At 40.8% G+C, this 20,575-nt stretch overlaps 1 protein-coding gene across 1 annotated transcript in view; it reads right to left on the minus strand.

Annotated features, from left to right (window-relative positions):
- Positions 1–20,575, minus strand: part of App (amyloid beta precursor protein) — a 219,551-nt gene that overhangs the window by 54,853 nt on the left and 144,123 nt on the right. The window contains 4 exon segments of the mRNA XM_052741067.1: positions 3,211–3,310; positions 4,913–5,041; positions 15,603–15,761; positions 16,175–16,249. Coding sequence (XP_052597027.1) covers positions 3,211–3,310; positions 4,913–5,041; positions 15,603–15,761; positions 16,175–16,249 — 463 coding nt within the window.

The following is a 20,575-nucleotide window of genomic DNA, read 5'->3' on the forward strand; positions in this document are numbered from 1 at the left end:
ACTAGGTAGAATGATGAGAGAACAGCAGGAGGGACTGAGAGCAGGAGGGACTGAGAGCAGGAGGGACTGAGAGCAGAAGGGACTGAGAGCAGGAGGGACTAAGAGGAGCTAAGTAAGAGAGCAGAAAAGAAACTGTTCGGATAGAATCGCCATAGAAGAATAAAGTGAATGGACTAAAGAACTCAGTGTGCTTAGATTTATTGAATATCCCTCAGATTAGAATCCTCAGCTGGTTGGTAGACCCTTCCGCTGACCCTAGGAGCAAGCAATATAGGCTGGACCTAATATTGCTTGCGTTAATGATGGAAGTCCATACATACGCAGTTGCTAGAACTCTAGTAGATTCGGGATTTACTAGAGTTAGCTGTAGCATGAACAGATGGGCTGCCTCAGGGAAACACAATGGGGTAACATGATCAGGGTCAAAATTCCCTGGTAACATGCTTCCTGTGCTCTAGTCAATATGGTTTATTTGTTTGTTTATTTATTCATTCTTACAAGCTTGATTCCAATTCCCACAAGCAGCCACACAGCATCACTTCTTTGTAATATAGCCCCCTTCTCACTCACTTTGGCCCATATTAGAGATTTAAAGTTGGAAGCATACTTTGCTAATAGAGAGATACACCTGTGTCACTAAAGAAACACAGATACTGGCAATTCTTCAGCCTAAAACCCTTTCCCCCAAAAGCACCCACCAGCACTATGCAGTGAAATGCTGCATTTCTCTCTAAACCATGAGTGCATTAACCATATCCTAGGCAAGGTACTCCATCCTTCTACCTTTGGCTCTGAAGTTCAGTTGTCTCCTCATCTGTACTGACCTGACCCAAAACTAAAGTGCGATGATTTTTGGGAAATGGTGGGTGAATGAAACCCATAGATGACTGAACACTACTACACAGGGCCAATTTTGGGTTTGTCTGCATCCTAGCTGAGTGAAAGTTTTGTTGATTATTCATTTGTCTGTTTGTATAACAGTCTTTCATATGAGGAGAGACTACGGAAGCCTACAACAGATAACCAAGGAAAACTATTCTCCGAGGACCGCTCTCTCCTTGACCTTCTGCATCAGGAGCTTAGAGGGCACACAGGCCTATAATGAACCTGAGTTCATTACAGCAAGTGTTTTTTTTTTTTTTTTTCTTCTTTTTTCTCCCCCTATGGGAAACAGCTATTTTAAAATGGAGCACCCAGAATTCCAAATGAAAGATTTTAAGAAAGATTTTCTTTAAGTATTTGGTGTCCAATATTTAGAATGCCAGGAATTGTGTGTGTGTGTGCGCGCGTGTGCGTGTGTGTCTTCCTCATTATTGCTTGAAACATGGGCACTAGTACTGGCCAGCAAGTCCCTGGAATCCCCACTGTTATGGTTACAGACACACGTCATCATGCCTGACATTTTTTGTTTTTTTAATGTTGGTGCTAGGCATCTAAATTAAGGTTTGGTATATGTGTAGCAAGTACTTTACCCACTGACCCATCTCCCCTGTTCTATTTTTTAACTAATATTTCCTGACCTGTCTTCATATGGCAGTGTTATCTTTCTTTATTGAAAGAAAAAAAAAAAAGGAGAGAAGCGTGGTTCTAATTATCTATCTCTCTGTCACTGAGATTTTAAGTTTATGGGTTGCCCGTTCTTGGGCATTTTGCAAAACTTAGGGATCTGAGTCACCATCTGTCTGACTCATTTGTGGCTAATGTTTACAGTAGTGTACTGCCAAATCAAAAGTTCTAATAAGAACAAATTAGAAATCAGAAAGTACCAACTGTTAATTAATGTGTTTGAGTACAGTATGTCACCACCCTCCTAGTCCTTTATAATGGCTTATAGCTCTATAGTTTGATATTATTAATGCTACCTTAATGTAAGTCACACAGGACAGGAGGCTTAAGATAACCCCCAAATATACTTATTTAATATACCCATCTAGAAATTTTAATGTAGTTGTATTTCCTCTGCCCATGACCTTGGGCTATATGGCCCAAAGGAGGTGGTGCTTCCTGCTGTTGTCATGACCTCTTATAAGGAGTTGGAGAAGGCAAGTTGTCACATGCCCCTTCTCCCTGCTCCTGTCTGTGAAGTAGATTTGCTCCTGCTCAGATCAGAGGACAACTTCCGCTGTCTACTCCATTTTGTAATTGTGAGTGTATTTCCTCAATTTATATCTTAATAAATTCTGTTACCCATTTAATAGACTCATGTGGATTGATCGTAATAAGTGGCACCCAAAGAAATACCACTACATTTTTAACTTCAATTCAGTAAGATCATGAGCCATGCATGTTTTGGATTTTTGTCCCTTTTGGAGGGTCTTCTTCATTCCTATATAATATTTACTTTATCTTTTTCTTGAGACAGGTTTTACTGTGTATCTTAGACTGGCCTTGAACTGACGACGCCACACAAGCTGGCCTTGAACTTGAAGTCATTCTTCTGTTTCAGCCTCCCCAGTGCCACAATGACAGGTGTGCATTACTGTGCCCAGTTCTTGGCTTCTTAGATAGAAGACTCATTACTGATTTCTGTCTTCCAGATATAATTAATTAAAAAGTACAGTTGCAAGAAATGTAATAGGTTGAAAGACGAACGGGTAACGCGAGCTCTCAGGACACAGAGTAGACCAAAATACTCGACAGTTTGTAATTATAAAGTAAGTGAAGCATAGTAAGGATCTACCGACAAGACTGGATCAATTAGAACAGAACGGTTGACATGTGACTCAATAATGAGCGGCTCATTGCTACAAGATATTCTGTGCACCGTATTCCATTTTCCGGTCTCACAGGCATTGAAAGTGAAGATCTGAAGCGACAGCAAGAGCGAGCTTCACTGTGACAGGTAATCGAGGCAAGGGGACCTGAGCTTGAATCCTCAACATCCATGTAAAAAAGCAAGTGCCCTTGTAATCCTAGCACTCACTGTAAGGCGGGGCAGAGGCAGGAGACTCACTGGGGATGGCTGGCCACCATCCAAGCTGTCGATCCAGTAAGAGACTACGTCTCAAGGGAACGAAGCTGAGAGTGATAAAGTGGAACACCTGATCTCATCCTCTGGTCCCCACGTGCACTAAAGAATTCTCACACTCATGCCCACCTGTGTGCAGCCCCACCCCCCCACCTCAACACTAGCCCGCAAAATACACTTCACAACGTGTAGGCACACAGGCGTGGGGGACTCTAGATGCAGAAGGAGGACGGCTCACTTACCAACTTCATCCTGAATCTCCTCAGCCACTGCAGGGACATTGTAGAGCAGGGACAGGGACTGGTTCATGCGCTCGTAGATCACACGGAGGTGTGTCATCACCTGTTGGAAAATGATGACGTTCGGTGAACAATCTTTGCTAAGGAAACAGTGATAAATAAAACACCTCCCCCTCCTCCACTAACACTGAGCAAGCAGCACGGGTGAACACTGAACTGAAGGGGCCTTCCTTTTCTTTCCTGTCTCCATCTTTTGACTCCCTAATTTATCTTTAAACTTACCAGTAGCCTGCATGCTTGGAACAGTCTATTTCAAAGACCACATCGGTCACCAGATTCCTAATACTGATGCTTCCCAAATACCCTATTTCCTACATAAATACTTCTGAAAATTTCCTAAGACCTTTGTAAGACATTTCTAATTCAATTTGATTGGATATTTTGTACAGAATTTGTAAATGTTTTTGATTTTATTCCAGTGAAGCAAATTTAAAATCTTAGGGTTTCTGGAGACAGATTCTGGTTTTTAACCTCTGGGAACAAGAAAGCAGAAAACATTACGAAGCCTCATTGAGACACTGTCACACCTAAACACCACAGTATGGTGGAGTTTATCATCCTCTGGCAGCACTTAGCTGAGTCGATTACAGGGTTTTCAGTTTACTGAGTTATCATTTTCTCAATTTTGGTGGCTTCTTTACTTTTGTACATATATGCACATTTATGAATATTTGCATGTGTTTAGCTGACCATGTGTATACGGGTGTGCTGGTGTGTGTATGGAGGCCTGAGGGTGACATTGAGAACCTTCCTCCACCGCTCTGCACCTTGTTATATTCACTGAGGCAGGGTCTCTCAGTCGAACCCAAAGGTTACGAATATGGCCAGTGTGGCTAACCAGCTTGTTCCAGGGATGCCCTGTCTTAGCTTTCTGAGTGCTAGCATTACTGGTGGGCTGCCACACCCAGTGACATCCAAACTCTGGTCCTGATGCTTGCGTAGTAAGCACTCTATCAACCGAGTCACTTCTCCATCCTGGTGGCTAGCTTTAAAAGATTAATGACTAGCTTTAAAAGTATTGACTGCTCCAGACGCTTCAGACTTTTATACTCCACATTATTGGGGAAACTTAGAAGATGTCAGGCAAGGCACACGTTACTCAAATACTCTCCCCTTTAAAAAGGATTTATTCTACTTTTATTTATATGTGTGTGTGTGTGTGTGTGTGTGTGTGTGTGTGTGTGTGTGTGTGTGTGTGTGTGTGTTTGTGTTTGTGTGAACTCAGATATATGTTGAGGGACCAGTGGAAAGCCAGAAGATGGTGTCAGATCCCTGGATCTGGAGTTACAGGTGGTGGTAAATGTGGGGTCACTAAATACAGGTTCTCAGCAAGAATAGCAAGCACTCTCAACCGCTGGGTTGTCTCTTTGCTCCCCCCATCCTTGAGACAGCATTTTCCCCTGTAGCCCAGCTGGCACTGAACTGTCAATCCTTCTGCCTCCACACATTAAGTCTGGAGTACAACTGTATGCCACTAAGCCCGGTGAAGATTAGCTTTCAGAGTTTCAGACATGAACTCTTGCCACAGAGGTACAACAGCCCCAGCATAAGTGCTCTAGAGACAGGTAAACATATTTCCATCAATTGAAGAAGCAGCAACTCCGGACTGGACAAGCTGCAGAAGGTTCTCATGCTCAGAGCTCACCTGGGACCGGATCTGTGCTGCTTTCTTGGGGTCCACCATGCGCACATGTTCGAAATGCTTAAGGGTGTGCTGTCTGTCTTTCTGCTCCGCACGGACGTACTTCTTCAGCATGTTGAACACATGATGAGGCTGTGGGGGAAACCATAAGAACAGGAGTTTCAAGTTGGTTGGAAAAATTGCTCCTTCCACTGGCATTCAGTCCAAGGGTTCCATGATGTGCAAACACCGCAAGTCAGCTTGTAGCTAACTCCCTCTTCTTCACTAATAGGTAATTGCTCAGGCCATTCTTTTTCTTACAAAGTATTTGGTGTTACCAGTATTTCTGACACTGTCCTCAATCAGCATTTTGTTTCTAAATAGGTACTGTCTACTGTAGAAGGGGAATAAACTTTGGATTTCCCAGGTTTCAGTAGAATCCTTCTATTCTCCCGATGAAATATTCACAGGGTGTTCATGAGTGTTACATTACTATGCATATGCACAGCCTCAAGACCAGAAGTAATGCTTCACAAATAATCCCTTCATTAATAACATACAGTGGTGCAATAATCAAAATAAGAAAATAATAGTCAACTTAACTACTACTCAACTGTAAGGGGAGGAAAATGCTCAGCTCTATGGAACATTATCTTTCCCCTGAACAAAGGCCATCATTAAGTTGTAGTTATTTTACTTTGAAATTTAATTAGGTCCCTTTTAAACCATCAGGTTCTAATATTCTCGTGGCAACAATTAAGTTTCTTCTTTAATGCTTCTGTTTTTCTTTTATTCTAATTGGTTCTACTTCATTTTATTCCAATTTTCCATGAAATTTTTTTTTTTAAAAAAAGGATTTAAGTTTCCTTTGTCTCCAACAGTGCTATTGCTATTGGTATCCTTCCTTATGACTTCAGATGATGATTTGCAAGGTATATATCCTTCATTAAGACAAAACAAACATCCCAGAGCTATAAGAGTTCATGTCAGGAGTAGATTTGGGAATGTTTGGACAAACACAGTTATTAAACATTATTATCTTGGAAACCTTGAAAGACAGTTGGACAGTACAGAACTTATTACCAGAAACTATATGTGGTATATAAACATACATGTATATATGTATGAGCACATGTGATAAGTATACGTGTGCATATGAGTGTATATATGTGGTATATATGAGGTTGGATTACAATGCTTTTATTATATTATATATTCAGTTTCTCTCCATTCCTGTTAACTTTGAGACATTCTCCAGGCAATTCTGGGTGGAATTTGGTGCCCTGTCTCTGAGCTACCATAAAGTACTGTGTAAAACTCCATCGCTACATTCTGTGTACCCCATTATTTATGCTAGATTCTCTTCAACGTGAGAGGCACGGGCCGAGACGAGGTCTCACTCTTCCTGTCTATCAGGAGCTCCCATCCACGGTGCCTGACCCAGCACTGGTGCTCTGTACATGCAGGCATGCCTGCCAGAGGCCACGCTCCTGTGCTTCAGAGCATAAACAAAACCACACACACAGTCAAAACAAACCGCCTCATCTGCTTGCTTTACTTATTTACTCTAGAAGAAGTCTGTTTCACCACAAACCCAAGAAAGACCGATACCCTAGCTTTAGACATGGGTCTGAGAAGCATATCATTATAAGTCTCATTTGCACGATGGCGTACAGCTGAATTTATGGACCAGAGGATGTGCTTTCATATTTCAGATAGATGAAGAAAGATAACTGATAAGCTAAACCTATAAAGCATATATCCAAAAGGAGAGAGATTTATACTAACTAAAAAAAAATCCTTACAAGTCAGAAATTAAAGGCTGACTATTGCTGGCTCTGAGAGCTGTTTTATCTTCAGGACTGTACAATCAGGGCATCATATAACCTTGACTCTAGCTTCTTGTTAAGTTATATACACTTTCGAGGTTGGAGACAGAAGGTCACACTAACTGCATTTACCCACAATGCATCTGTCTGAGGACTGCTTCAAGAACTTGATGTCTAACCCATTTCTGTCTCTAGGAAAGGATTATTTTGAAGAAAATTCACTTTTTTTCTTTTAAGAGTTCAAATAATAATAATAATAAAAAAAACCCTTCAATTTCTAATGTAAGGATTGCGTTCATCACGGCTTTTTGTTCATCTATCCTCAGGGGCTAAAAATGATTCTCGAAGGCATTTTGTCTTGAAAGAATTGTCATCAAAAAGTGACTGTACCAGATGCTCCCGTCTGGCCTTGGTCTTCTGTATTAAGCTAAAGAATCTGTTAGAGACTAAGGGAAGGTCATTTCTTATAGCTAGCACCTGTACACTTTCGGCATAAAATGGCATTGTATTCCCCTTACTATTTACTAATAGTAACACCCTTTAAAAAAACAAACATTAAAACTTTAATTTTTACATCTTTGCAGTTCAGAAGGCAATGTCTTTCAGAGTAAAGGGTCAAGGAGGGGGAGGGAGAGGAAGGGGAGTGGGGGTTGAAGGTTAAACAGTTTCATTAGCTGACTGACTGAATGCTTGGTCCATCGAACAGGACTCAAGGTCCTGTGTCTTTGCTTGGTTCTCCCCTCCAGCTCCTCCCAGCCCTGCTTCCTTCCCCAGTCATCAATGCTTCAGCATCTGTTGATCCTCTTGGAGACACTGTTGACATGCTCAGTTAGCAGCACGCTTTTCATGTGTACGGTACCTCATCATATCTTCATCCCAGTCAAGGGCACAATGAGTTTTTCTCTCCACCTCACAGAAGAGGCATGAGGAAGGATCAAGTGGGCTGAAGTGACGTCTGGTATACACTGGCCCATGTGGCACGGCCACTTGGTGTTCGGCAAAGAGCTGTCTGCCTCCAGAGTCCTATACCCTGGCCACTAGGTGGGCCTGCCCTAGAAGCTAACATGCTAGATTTCTGTCAAACACAGATAGGTCTGACAAAGAAGTAAATGAATGGTGAAGGACGACGGTGTTCTGGGAGTTCTCATCTGAATTTCTAGTTCTTTACACTCAGGGATGGGTACAGATCCTATATAGACTGTATTTGGTACTACACACACACACACACACCTATGATGGTTGATTTATAAATTAGTTAGTAAAATCCCCAAACCTACCTAATGAAACAATAATAGTATAGTGAAATAAAAGCTATTGAAAACTTACGGCTTACACCTGAAATCTCCCATTTAACATTTTCAGACAGCGATGGACACAAGCAACTAACATCAAGGAAACACGAAACCATGGCTAGGGGAGATAACAGTGCTGAATTTCCAGAGCACACTGACTACAGTTCTTTGTAATAACTGAGAAGATTTGGATTTAGATTACTGAATCTCATTTATGGTCCTAGGCTCATGGCAGGAGGCTATACTTTGCTAAAGGTCTGAAGCAGGAAGGAGAAACTGCAAGATAGGAATGTCCTCCGTCAATCTCATTAGAAGATTACTGGAAAGTGATTCAAGGTATTAGTTACAAGTTAGGCTTTTGTGATATTCATGGGGTTTCCTTCTGAATTCATCCTTATCTTCTATTAAGTCTGATAATTAAAGACTGAATGTGTTCACATGTTTTCAATACTTATCTCACCTAACACAGCTATTTCTTTGTGTGCTTCAGAAAGATATTCCTAACTTTCCCTGAAAAATCCCCAGAGCCTGATACAGAGCAGCAGCGAGCGCACCAGGCAGTCAAGATCCCCTAGCCCTGGCCCTGTGTGCACCAGGAGCCCTGAGGGCCCAGAATGAGCTCTGACCTCATCATGCTGTCACCCTGGAGACTCCCATGAGCAAAGCCTGGGACAGCTGATAATTCTGAAGACCTTAGGATGCCCCCTCAATAAATGAACTGCAGGGTTCTGCTTGGTTGCTCTGACCTTGCAATTGCAAGAATCATGTTTAGAAATTTAAAAAGTTAGATTAATTCCTATGTTGGGGAGCTGGCAGAAAAACCACCTCAAATGGTGTGTATCTGGGCCTCATAGATGTCAGTGTTCAGATAAGGAAGAAAAATAAGCAACATTCCCTCCCTCCCCCCACATTATTATATTTTCATTTGTGTGTGCAGAAACAGTTCTACATTGGCATATGATTCTTGTGTACTTCCTTTAAAAAAATGAAATAGATGACCATCCTTACAACTTTCAGTCACAAGTCTCCAAGGCGGGTGTTAGTTATTTCTAGAGCTCTATAATTGATCTTAGAAAAACAAGCAATCATCATTGTCTAGGGAGCTTTATTTGATTATGCCGGGACAAAGATGAATTTGGTAAATTTTAATTAAAAATAAGAAACATTCATGTAAGAATGACAGGAAAAAATGCGTTATCTCTACTGTGTCTGTATACAGAGCACAGAAGCAAATTCTCTTAAGGTAATTGTTAATAAACATTAGCCTGACCACATTACTCATATTCAAAATTGAATTTCTCATAGAACAAGCAAAAATTCAGTGCCTCATTACAAATGTGTTGATAATAAATAATTTAATATTTTTCTTGTTTCTACTTATAATGTCAACCACCCAAAGTCTTGAAATTTTCTCTAACTAGCGATATAGATATTTTACTAGCAAATTCTTATTTCAGTTAAGACAGTCTTACTATGTATTTAACACTGTAATTTGGTTACACTGGCACTGGGTGGGATCTAAACCTCATATTACGGGTAAAGAAAACAGATCTGCCCCACGGGAACTCATATCCAGCCCTTTCCATTGTCACTATTTTTTTTTCGGACAGTCTTTATCCCCTAACTGCATCATCTCTGTTTGCAGCCGATGTGGCCCTTTCAATTTGCCCTTCCTTCACCTTGGAATCACACCACCTTTTAAAACAGCATTTAAAAATTAATTTCTGAAAAGACGAGGGATCAGCACGGCTGAAATGGATGAGATGGCATCTACAGTGAGAGCAAAGAAGACAAGCATTCTCTACAAAGCAGGACACACACATTCTGAAATGTGGAAAGAGGGTATGGCATACTCCTGCCTCCTACCATGGTTCCCGGCACAACGTGGCTGTTAATAAATGACTTAATTAAAATCAATAAATGACTGCTAATTAAATCGATGGGCGACTCAGAGCCAAGTATATAATTTCAGAAGCAGTTCCAGTGTGTAGACTATTCTTTGTACCTTATCCATGCAAGTGAGCATCTCTCTGATGAGAAAACCAGCCTCCCAACTTTCAAAGACCACAGTGAAATTTCAAACCCACTCGATGTATTTATCCAGTATTTTCCAGTTCTTTAAGAAGGTGTTTTAAGTGGGCAATCATCCCAGAAAATACTTAATAGAGTCCAGATATATCCAAACTTCTCTTAACAAGGCTCATTCCACTTATTCCAAAAGATCTATTGTCTTTATAACATGTTGGTATCAGATTGATGTCCACAAAATGGAAGGAAATCATGACCTTTCCCTGTCTAAAGTAATAATGAAATTCCTGACTTCCCAGCTGTATCACATTTTCCATTGTTCTTTTATATCATTTCTCAGTTTGGTATGCCTGGGACTTGGAATGAAAGATATACTTTCAGTGGCTTCTCTGTGCCACTCATGTCTAAATACATGGCTCTTCGCTCACTCACTTATGTGGGAAGCATATTACATGACCCATCCATCCTATTGTTTTATTCTACAGCTTCATGCTTGATTGGCTTCTTACCCTAATAGACACTTGTGCTTTACGTCATTTCCTGATGGGAATGAGTGAGCATCAAGAGTGTTTGAAAGGCTTGGATATGATCCTACCAAGTATAAAGCAAATGACTCATGACACACAGAGTCTAACCCTTCTAGGGCATGAGGGACTTCCTCAGAAAACCTTCTCCTGAAGCATTAAATTGCACCCTAGTGGTTTCTCAAACCTTGAACTTTACCTCCCCAGGAGAAAGTAATTTTCCCCTGTTTTTACAAAGCCACAATTTTCTGCAGTTTCAAATCTCAGATTTCCAAAAATGCTAAGCATGTGATATAAACTGTATAGAACACTTGTCTACTAGCTGGGTTAAAGACACTTGAGAGAGCTATATCTCCATCCTCGTGATGGGTCCCAGTTGAGTTTGTTTCTCTGTTTTGCCATCAACATTCTAAACATATTCCCAATGTTACAAAAGAAATCTGGGAGAAAAGCAACAAGAACAAAACCAGAAAAACCGATGCAAACAAAAACAAACCAGCAAAATAAATCAAAACCAACTGGGAGAAACTTACATTGCAATCTTTAGAAAATAACTTTGTTTTTGTCTTTAAGTTGAGTGGTTGATTGAGAATTTTAAAGCCCAATACAAGATGTATCTATGATACTATCTTTAGAAAAATCACTATGCTAGCTAGGTCAAACACAAATTTTACCAAAGCAATAGAGAAAACGGCAAAAGATCCATTCCTGAGGCTTCCTCCATTTGGTGATTTTCAGTTCAGATAATAAAGATGCATTTCACAGGAAGAGTGTGGATATAAGGCTTATCTTGCATAGTTCACATTGCTAGAGCAGAAGTATTGCACAGGGTCAAGGAATTACTTTCCAGAAAGTCACTGCTCATTGGTTCCTCTTTAACTAAGAAGCAGATCTTCCCAATTGGAACAGTCCACATGTTCCATACTAACTTTCAGTCCCCCTGGAAGGAAGACATCCACAGTCTCGTCTCAACCTTCAATGAGTCCTTCTGGTTTTGAATTATGGACAAAGCTGGAAAAATGTTAATTGAAAGAGGAGTTGAAAAATTAACCCTAATTTTCAAACTGGGAAGGACGAATTCCTTTATTAAGTAACTTGTTCCTAGTTACAGATTAAATAGCTGTCTTGGGAATCATACAAGTATTTATGTAACACCAGAAAATGTAGAAAATGGGCTATTTGCTATCCTCTCATACAACCAGTGACCTTTGTCAAATATAGTCAGATTAGATCGACATTTAGCACTTGCACCCAATTCCATGATTCATGCTTTCAGCTAAATGTTAGCAGTTCAGACGCTGCAGACAGAGCTGAGCTCTTCCTACCCAGAGCAGAGAGGGGCCAGGACTGATCTGGACTTCTGCATCTTCAAGTCTTGTTTAGTCAAGCCAAACCAACAGAAGCTCTCAGGATAAACAGGCTTAGTAACACAACCCAGAAGGCAGAACCCACGGAGCTGAGGATTAATTAGTAAACAAAAGACACTTTAAAGTAACACAGACCCTAGGAAAGGTTTGCTAAGTGGTTTGACCATCCAACAAATGCCAACTGTGGCATAGGCTTGACTTTTCTAAGGGTGATTTATAACAATCTGCTTCAGTTTTGCACATGCACATTTGGGATCTGGCATTCTTGCTTCAAGCATCCTCTGAGGAACCAACAACTCAAGGTCAAACATATTCATGCTACTTTAACTGTATTCCCTCCTTTTCCAACACTAGACTGTGTTCTGAAACAACTGGGAGTTCAGGTTTTTTTGTTTTTGTTTTGTTTTGTTTTTAATTAAAAATATATAACAAAACTAAAGGAAGACTTCTTAGAATCCAGTAACAATTGAGGGGTTTTAAATTAGAATTTATGTTAAATTTAATCAAATGCCCCTTGGAATGGTGTGAAATTGTGTGTGTGTGTGTGTGTGTGTGTGTGTGTGTGTGTGTGTGTGTGTGTGTGTATACATGTATATTCTGAGGGGTTCTACCAGCCCCCTGCTCTCTAGGGCAGACTCTGGTGAAATATCACTTCACCTTTGTGTGCTATACATTTTTCTTACATACCTAAACCCTTGTAATTTCATAGTAAGTCTTTCATTTTAAAGAATAAGAAAGAGTAGATATTAGCATATAAACAGGCCACAGAGCACCACAGTATCACAGTTGTGGATAGCTGCCTGGGAAGATCTTCTACACGGAGGGAAGTGACAGAGTAGGGCTCTACTTTGGAGGGAACGTGGGGATGAAACCATTTTCAGAGACACACAGAAGTTCCCAAGCTTTCCAACCTATTTCTTCATTTTCTACTTGAATTAATTAAAAATAGGACAGTCACATATTTCCCACTTGTCCTGAGCAAGATCTGTCTATGAACCTTGAGAAACATTCAAAATAAGATTAGGGTTAAGAATATAACTATTTTAAAACAGAACAATACCCTTTACTTTTACCAGTCTGTTCAAATAGTCAATGCTATATTTAAATCACATTTCTAAAAACTTTCTATTATCTGGCTCTGTGGCTGTTGTAAGCAACTTCTCCAAAAACCTTTCTTCATAGATTTAAATTCAAGACTTAATGGAAACTCTTGATTTATATCTTATAAGAGAAATGCACAAAAGCAATCAAGAAGAGAAACAGAATTTTCTAACACCTTTCAAAGTTCAGAGCTAAGTGCAATGTCAAGTGAAACTTAAAAATTTAACCAGCACTCAGACAAAGTCGGTAACTTCACAAACATAAGAGGTTCTGCTCCAAGACTGTGTCCTTAATTGTATTTTATTTGGAAGGAGAGATTTGCACATTTCCGAGTTAAGAAACTTAACAGGCGTTCTCAAATTAATCAATAGTAATCTGATTTTTTTCTGACAGTGAAACAAATTCACTTTAAAATTTTGCTATCAAAGTATACACGGCATGATCAATGGATCCATAGTAAGTACCACTACGAGCTATCTAAATGATCCCTGCTGATGCGACATGCAGCTCTGGCAGACACTCTGCCTTTCCTGATGCCGAGACTCAACTGAAAGATTTGAGAAGACCCCATTCAGCTCTCATTTTATTTTTAGCTCTAATCTCCCTGGACAAGATTTTACTGCAGAGACCGGACTTCTGGCTGGATCATTTCACAGTGTGTATCCTGTTAAGGCAAATGATCCCCACAACTCTCCTCTCCAAAGCATGTTCTCTAAAGAAAGAGTAACCAAGGACCTTGTCATCTGAATAGAGACATAATCAGAGTTTCACTAAGTACTGCCTGGGAAAGACAGAGATTGCTCACAGAAAACGAAATGCTAATATGGATATTGTGTCTTCAAAAGCTCTTTGTTTAGAGAGGAAGTACGGTCGTAGAGAAGACACTGCAGTGGACAACTGACTCACAGCTCTCCCTGTCTACCGCTAGTGGTGCCACCCAGAACCAGCCACCCCGTGCCCCGAGATCACAGTGATGTCATCAATACAACAGAGTCAGTGCCATCTTGCTACCTGGACGAATGCCAGGAGCTCCTTAACATGGAAAGAAAGAAAGATCAGAGCGGTGAAGAAAATCAGCACGAGGGTGGTTTAGTTACATAATTCGAACAGACTTCTGCTATCTATCAAGATCTATCAAGAGGACCAAGATTTCACCCTCCTGACAGAGAAAGGGAATGCATGGACTAAATAAGAGGAACAGTTTCTGCAAGGTAAGGAGCATGGGCCGCAGAGAAAGAGGAGACACATAAGTTGAGGTCCGGCAATGGCTAGCACCCGAGGCCCTCTGTTTCCCAGATCGTACAAGGTAGGGAATTTGGACAGGGGATTCCAAGAAGGGAGGAGTCTATAGAGACCCAGTTGGCTAGGCTTTCCAGAACCAAGTGGTCCACAAGAAATTTGTCGAGAGTGATCTTCCTGACTATAGCTAGGCACTCACTGATGCACTCATCTGGTATAAGAAACTGAGGCTGGGTGTAAAAAGTTCCCCAGAGGACTAGAGGTAACAGTGCCTGGAATCCTACAGAGACAGGAATTGTTCTTGGCAGTGCAATTTGAACTCAGCATTCACGGTAGACTACTCAGAAGGATCCCAATGGAAAATGGGAACAGGAATAACAAGTTACATGCAGAAAACTGATGCACTCCACCTAACAAATCTAAAAATAGTGAAATACAACAGGGTCAGACTGCTTCCAGGTAAACTAGCTATGCTTCAGATCAGAGTCTGAATATATTTAGTTATGCAAAACTACACCCAACAACCTAAAGTTTATAGTGTATGATAGATAACAAAAAATGATCAGACACAAAATTATGCAGGAAAATATCAGACATGATCTGAGGTGTAAGATAAAGAGACAGCCAGAAGAGATAATGGAATTCCATCATTTTACATTGTCCAACTAGCTACTGGGAAAAAGAGAAAAATCTTTAACACAGCCAGATCAAAACCAAGGACTATTTGTAAAGATGTAAGCATTCTCTGTTGGAAACAACAAATATCATCATTAAAGTAGAAAAAGAAAATCACCTGGACCAGGAATTCTATACCCAGCCAAAATATCTTTCAATATCAATCGTAAAATTAAGGTATTTTCAAACAAAGAAATATAAGGAAGCTCTCACTAGCTTACATACATTCTAACCAAAAGAACTGAAACTTCATCCTATATGCACTTGAAAACATAAAGGAGGTCCTTTGGGCAGAAGGAAAACGATACATGGTAAATATAAGCAGAGAATAAGACTGTGAGAAATCATGACTACATTAGGCAAAGGTGTTATTGTTTCTTATTATATTAAAAAGATAAATATAATGGCTTAAAGAAAAGAAAAAAACAGTGCAGCATGGAAAACCGTATAAAGGTACTAGCTGAAAGAGTTAAGAGAGGGAGCTCAGACACTGGTCTCTGGTTCTGTGCCTTTAAGACACAATGTACCTAAGTTATATCTATAAATAAGGTGCTTATGGCATTTCTCCTAGTTTCTTTCATGTGGCCTGCGGTCGGTCCCCAGTGTCTGAACACTTCCATCAATGCTGTGACCTGAAGCGAGATCTCAATGAGACCTACCCTTGGAGGCACAGCCTGAAGAGCGGTGATGTAATTCTCGAGGGCCAGGCGGCGACGGTCGTTGAGCATGGCCTCCACTCTGGCCATGTGCGTCTCTACCAGCTGCTGTCTCTCGTTGGCTGCTTCCTGTTCCAGAGATTCCACTTTTTCCTGGAAATGCTGACATGGAAAACACACACAACACATTTGTTTCTTAATGTAATTATTAATGCAAAGAGAGTCTCTCTGTTTACATAAGGTAATTTGGAGACAGGTGTCAGTCCTAAATTCCTAATCTCACTTGAATTTTCCTAGGGATTGGAGGAGCTGAGAACTCTGGCAACCCAAAAGATATATCATTAATGGAAAGAAGATCACAAGCACTGATATTCATTTGGAGTGATTAGTTCTAATTTGAAGTAGTTGGAAGCAAATGTGAGGAAGCAACTTATTACTAAGACAAGGGGTGAGAAGGATCAAAATTCATGCAAATATGAACACAGGGGCTTCCAGCAGATGTTGGTAGCCTGGAGTCCCTCAATGAGTGAGTGTGAGCATGTCCTGTCTGGTGTGAAGACGGGTTTGGGTGCTACCTGGATAACAGCCTTCTTGTCAGCTTTGGGCAAGTTCTTTGCTTGACGCTCCGCCTCTTCCCATTCTCGCATGACCTGTAGAGATGACAAAAGACTTCAACTGAAAACCTTCAGTTCTTCTTTCAAGTACAGATTAACTAGATGGACTATAGTGCAGTATGTTTTCTATGAAAAGCACATCACATGACTATTCCTATAGGAACAATATTTTCCCTACAAGGATATAAATAATTTATGCCAGCAGTATGGTGAATGCAAACATCAAACACTTACTGCATCCCCTTGAGACAGGATTGGTTCATCTTTTCGTTTCTCCTTGAGAAACGGCTGAAAGTCATTTTACTCGACGTGAGTAAACACCAAGTTAAAGGCTTACGCTATCTGAACAAGGTCTCCCATCAATAAACTAAACAAATTGGTTTTAAGCTTTTACAACATCAAGTGAAAACATGTCAAAAGGTGCATCTGGGGTGTGCGTATGTGCAGACTAGGAATACAACACCACAAAGAAGAAACGGTGCAGGAAGAGAAGGAAGACTTCTGTCATCTGAAATCCTAAGGTCCACCCCCTGCACAAATGAAGAGTAGACTCTTGATCCGTAACCGAAGTCACAAATAGTGAAGATGACTGCAAATCCACCCAGAAACTCTAAGAAAGCATGCATTATAATCTTCTGAATGTGGCAAAAGGTAAGGCTAATTGAGTAGCCAGGCCAGTCTGATGTGTCATGATCTAGTGTCCTGTTCTCTACCTTGACGTTCACCTCAATGTCCCTGAGAGACTGTCACTCACCGATCAAAGAAATGTCTACAGTGAAAATGAGCGTTAGTTTCTCGTCACCTGTGGCTGCCCTTTCCTTGTCTAGTGTGTGAACTTCATGAAGGAAGATGAAGCAAGCAAAACATCAGTGTCTTACAGGGTAGGTACCTGAGAACTTTATCCATCTACAGCAGGAGAAAGCTCGACTCCTCCAAAATTGCAAAGAAAACAAGGCTTACAACATCATAGCCAATCAGCACCTGAGTTGGTTTTTTTAAAATTAGGGTTTTTTTTTGAGAACATGATACAAGGAAAAAGTACAAACAAACTGTCCTAGGTACTTGGGTGTGTCTATCAGTTAATAAAGTAGGGGACCGAGGAGATATTAAAGAGACTATCCTTGCTTTATAGATGAGATAATGCCGGGAGGGAAAAAGGTTCAATTTCCTGTACGGAGAATGTTCTCAGGGTGGTGGCGTTTCACCTAGAATTCCTCAGGCAAGAAATCTCAAAATTGGTTTGAGATAGAAACCAAACATCTTAATGGGGTGTGAAAACAGATTCCCTGCATTATGTATGCATTATTATCATCTCACTTGGACATTCAGAACCTGAACTTCTTGCCTGAAGTCACAGATCCATGAAATAATTAAGATTTACCTAGCTAATGTATTGTAAAAATATGTATTACTAATGAACTCAAACATTGATTTTTGAGAATAATTTAGCAATATCTTCCACTCTCACAAATCCATGACCTATGCCATCACTACAGGACTGCTTACAGACACACTGTAGGCGGAAGGCCCCCCTAACACCAGCGGCGTTCACTGGGGTACATTGACAAGAGATACCATCACTGGATGAAGTGCTCTACAAAGTCTGATTTAATGGGTTCCCCACAACAGGCTGTCATTAGTAATGGCCAGCCTCACTTTATGGACAAGTTTAAGAAAACCATGAAAATAGCAAATAGATAAGGAATGAAGATAAACCACGCAGCCTACTGGCTCAATGTAGCACTATAGAGCAGGATATATATCTGTCTCCTGAGTTAAGTGTCAGCACCAATAGCTGCTCTAAGACGCCATTGAATATATTAAGAAACTCAGCATCAGGTGAGTTTTCATCTCGAAGGACTTAATTTTACACACATACTGAAACGACTCAATATGTAAATAGTGGTGATGAATAAATATCTTGTTAGGATCACCATGGAAACGAGCCTCTGGGAATGACAGTGCGGGTATTTTCTAGGTGACATTAGGTTAGTGGAGGTGGGGAGACTCACCCTAAATGCCATGGCTGGGGATTCTGGACTAAAGGAAAAAGAGAAAGCAAGCTGAGCAGTGCTCTGTGCTCTGCTCCTGACTGCAGATACAAGGTGACCCGCCGCCTCAAGCTCCTGTGCCCACCATGATTATCGCATCACCGTGGACTATACCCTGGAACTCTAAGCCCAAACACGTTGTTCCTCTCTTAAGACGCTTTTGTCTGGCTGTTTTGCCCTAACAAGAAGTAACTAATATGTTAATAATAGCACTTTCGGGTTTTTTTGGTGAAGTTTATTTGCATCTGCCACATGCTTGTCACCTTGCCACCAAGATCTTCAGATGGCTAACATCGATGAAAATATAATCTCCCCTAATCCTCTCAACAGAAACAGATGAAGTCTGTTATTTTGTATGCTAACCTAGAAAATTAATTTTAAAACTACAACAAACATCAAGTTAGACAGCCCCACATTTGAAAATGTGAAGTGCTCTGGATCTGAACTCCGAGGCCGCACCGTGCATCCCTGTACAACAGTTTTTCAGTGTGTGCAGAGAGGTATCAATGCCATCAGGATTTACGGCTCTTTAGAGTCCTGGCTATGTCATGCAGAGAAAATGACTATTACTAAGTAGAGATTTAAGAGGCAGACAAGTTCAAAGTCAAAAAGTGCCCAGAATTTAGCTGCATAGATTACGAAGATAAATGTCAGCTCAGGAGCTTTACTAACCTGTAATGCTGGAATCTACCAGGCACATTCTCTGCTCTAGGATGAACACAGCTAAGTAATCTCAGATCTGGGATGAGAAGAGGGAGAAAATCTCCCGGAAATATATGAACTAAGTTCTGGATTAAGTGGCTATGCTCATTGCGATTCTCATTTCTACAACATATCATGTCAGAAGCTAACAGAGTACTTGAAACTAGTTTTTTTTTTTTTAATTGCATAAAAATACCTCAGATACAGTGAAAAAAATTTCCATGGGCCTTAAAAAACTATTTTAAAAAAGGATTTGGTAGGCTTAAGAATGAAATGCAAGGTTGGTAAAGATCACATAAATTTATATGGACTAAAAGGAATTAGAATGTCGTAAAAACATAGGACATGGATATAAAAATCAACAAATAATAAATTATTATATAAATCCTTAGAATCAATTGAAAGGTAAGAGCAACTGTGTTCTCCAATTCAAAAATTATGGGAGACAGAGGAATGTGTGAATTTGTGGATGGGCTGAAGAGCAGGACATTTCTGAAATAAGCCATGATCAAGAGCACAGTGAGCCCCAGATGAGGAGGCAGCTTCCGGCTGCAGCCAAGGCAGGCCGGCGGGTGAATGGGAGGCAGATGCAAGGTTGGGGTCAGGGGGCAGTGGCAGGCGTTGGGAGCATCATGCTGGGCTCTTGGTGTTTGTTATACTTCCTATAGACGTCTGGGCAATTCTTGTGCCCAGCACTGTATTTTTTAAGGGTCACAGGGAAGCCTCTGAAAGCTTCAGATAATGAGATCAATTTTGAGTTATAGGAGGGAATTATAGTAAATCCCACTCAGTCTTTCCACACCTTCTTAAATGACCTTTCTAATGAAAAAAAATGTGAAAAAGTCTAGTTTTCGGGAGGATTGCTTTCAGTTGGCTGTTCCATTCAGCTGGCTTTCTAGTTCAACACACTTTTCAGGTTTTCGTCAGGTCTAGTGTGGTTGTAACGCCCCTTTTTCTGAATTTTATAACTCCTGAACAGGGACACATGTTATAGCTATTCTTTAAACAAATAGTAACCGTGTCCTGCTTCCTGAGATACATCATTAGCTCTGTTTAAAACAAGGGTTTTCTTGTTATTCAGGCACAGTGATGCCAATAGATCAGGAGATGAATTTCAAGAAGACAGTGACTGGTGATTCCCAGGGACTCAGGGACAGAGCCAGGGCCAACCTCAGGCAGGACTGGCAGGAGGGAGGACTGAACAAAGCCTTAGAGATCATTTAAGGAGAAGGGGGGAGAAAAGATGAGGTTAAGTGACTCAGGAAGTTTCCCGAAAGGTATGGTGCCCGTTGCAGGGTGATGAGAACAGGTGGATAGTGACTGCACCATAAAAAGCCAGCTAAAGAAGTTGGCTGGGATTTGGCCCAAGGGAGCAGGCGTAGCTTCAACTTGTAGGCATTCTTCCTGCGGTACCACATACTTCTTGGGAAACAGCTTTTCTTACTGGGCTGAACTCTTCAAGCAGACCACATTGGCTGGATAGTAAGCCCCGGGGATCTGCTTGTCTCTGCATCCACAGCACTGGATTGCAAGCACATGCCATCAGGTGTGGCTTTTTAAATGCGGTTTCCCGGAAACAAACTCAGATTCTCATGCTCAGTGGGTAACA

Source organism: Peromyscus californicus, unplaced genomic scaffold (assembly GCF_007827085.1).
Source record: "Peromyscus californicus insignis strain IS unplaced genomic scaffold, ASM782708v3 Scaffold_16__1_contigs__length_79575227, whole genome shotgun sequence".
Taxonomy (NCBI): Eukaryota; Metazoa; Chordata; class Mammalia; order Rodentia; family Cricetidae; genus Peromyscus; species Peromyscus californicus.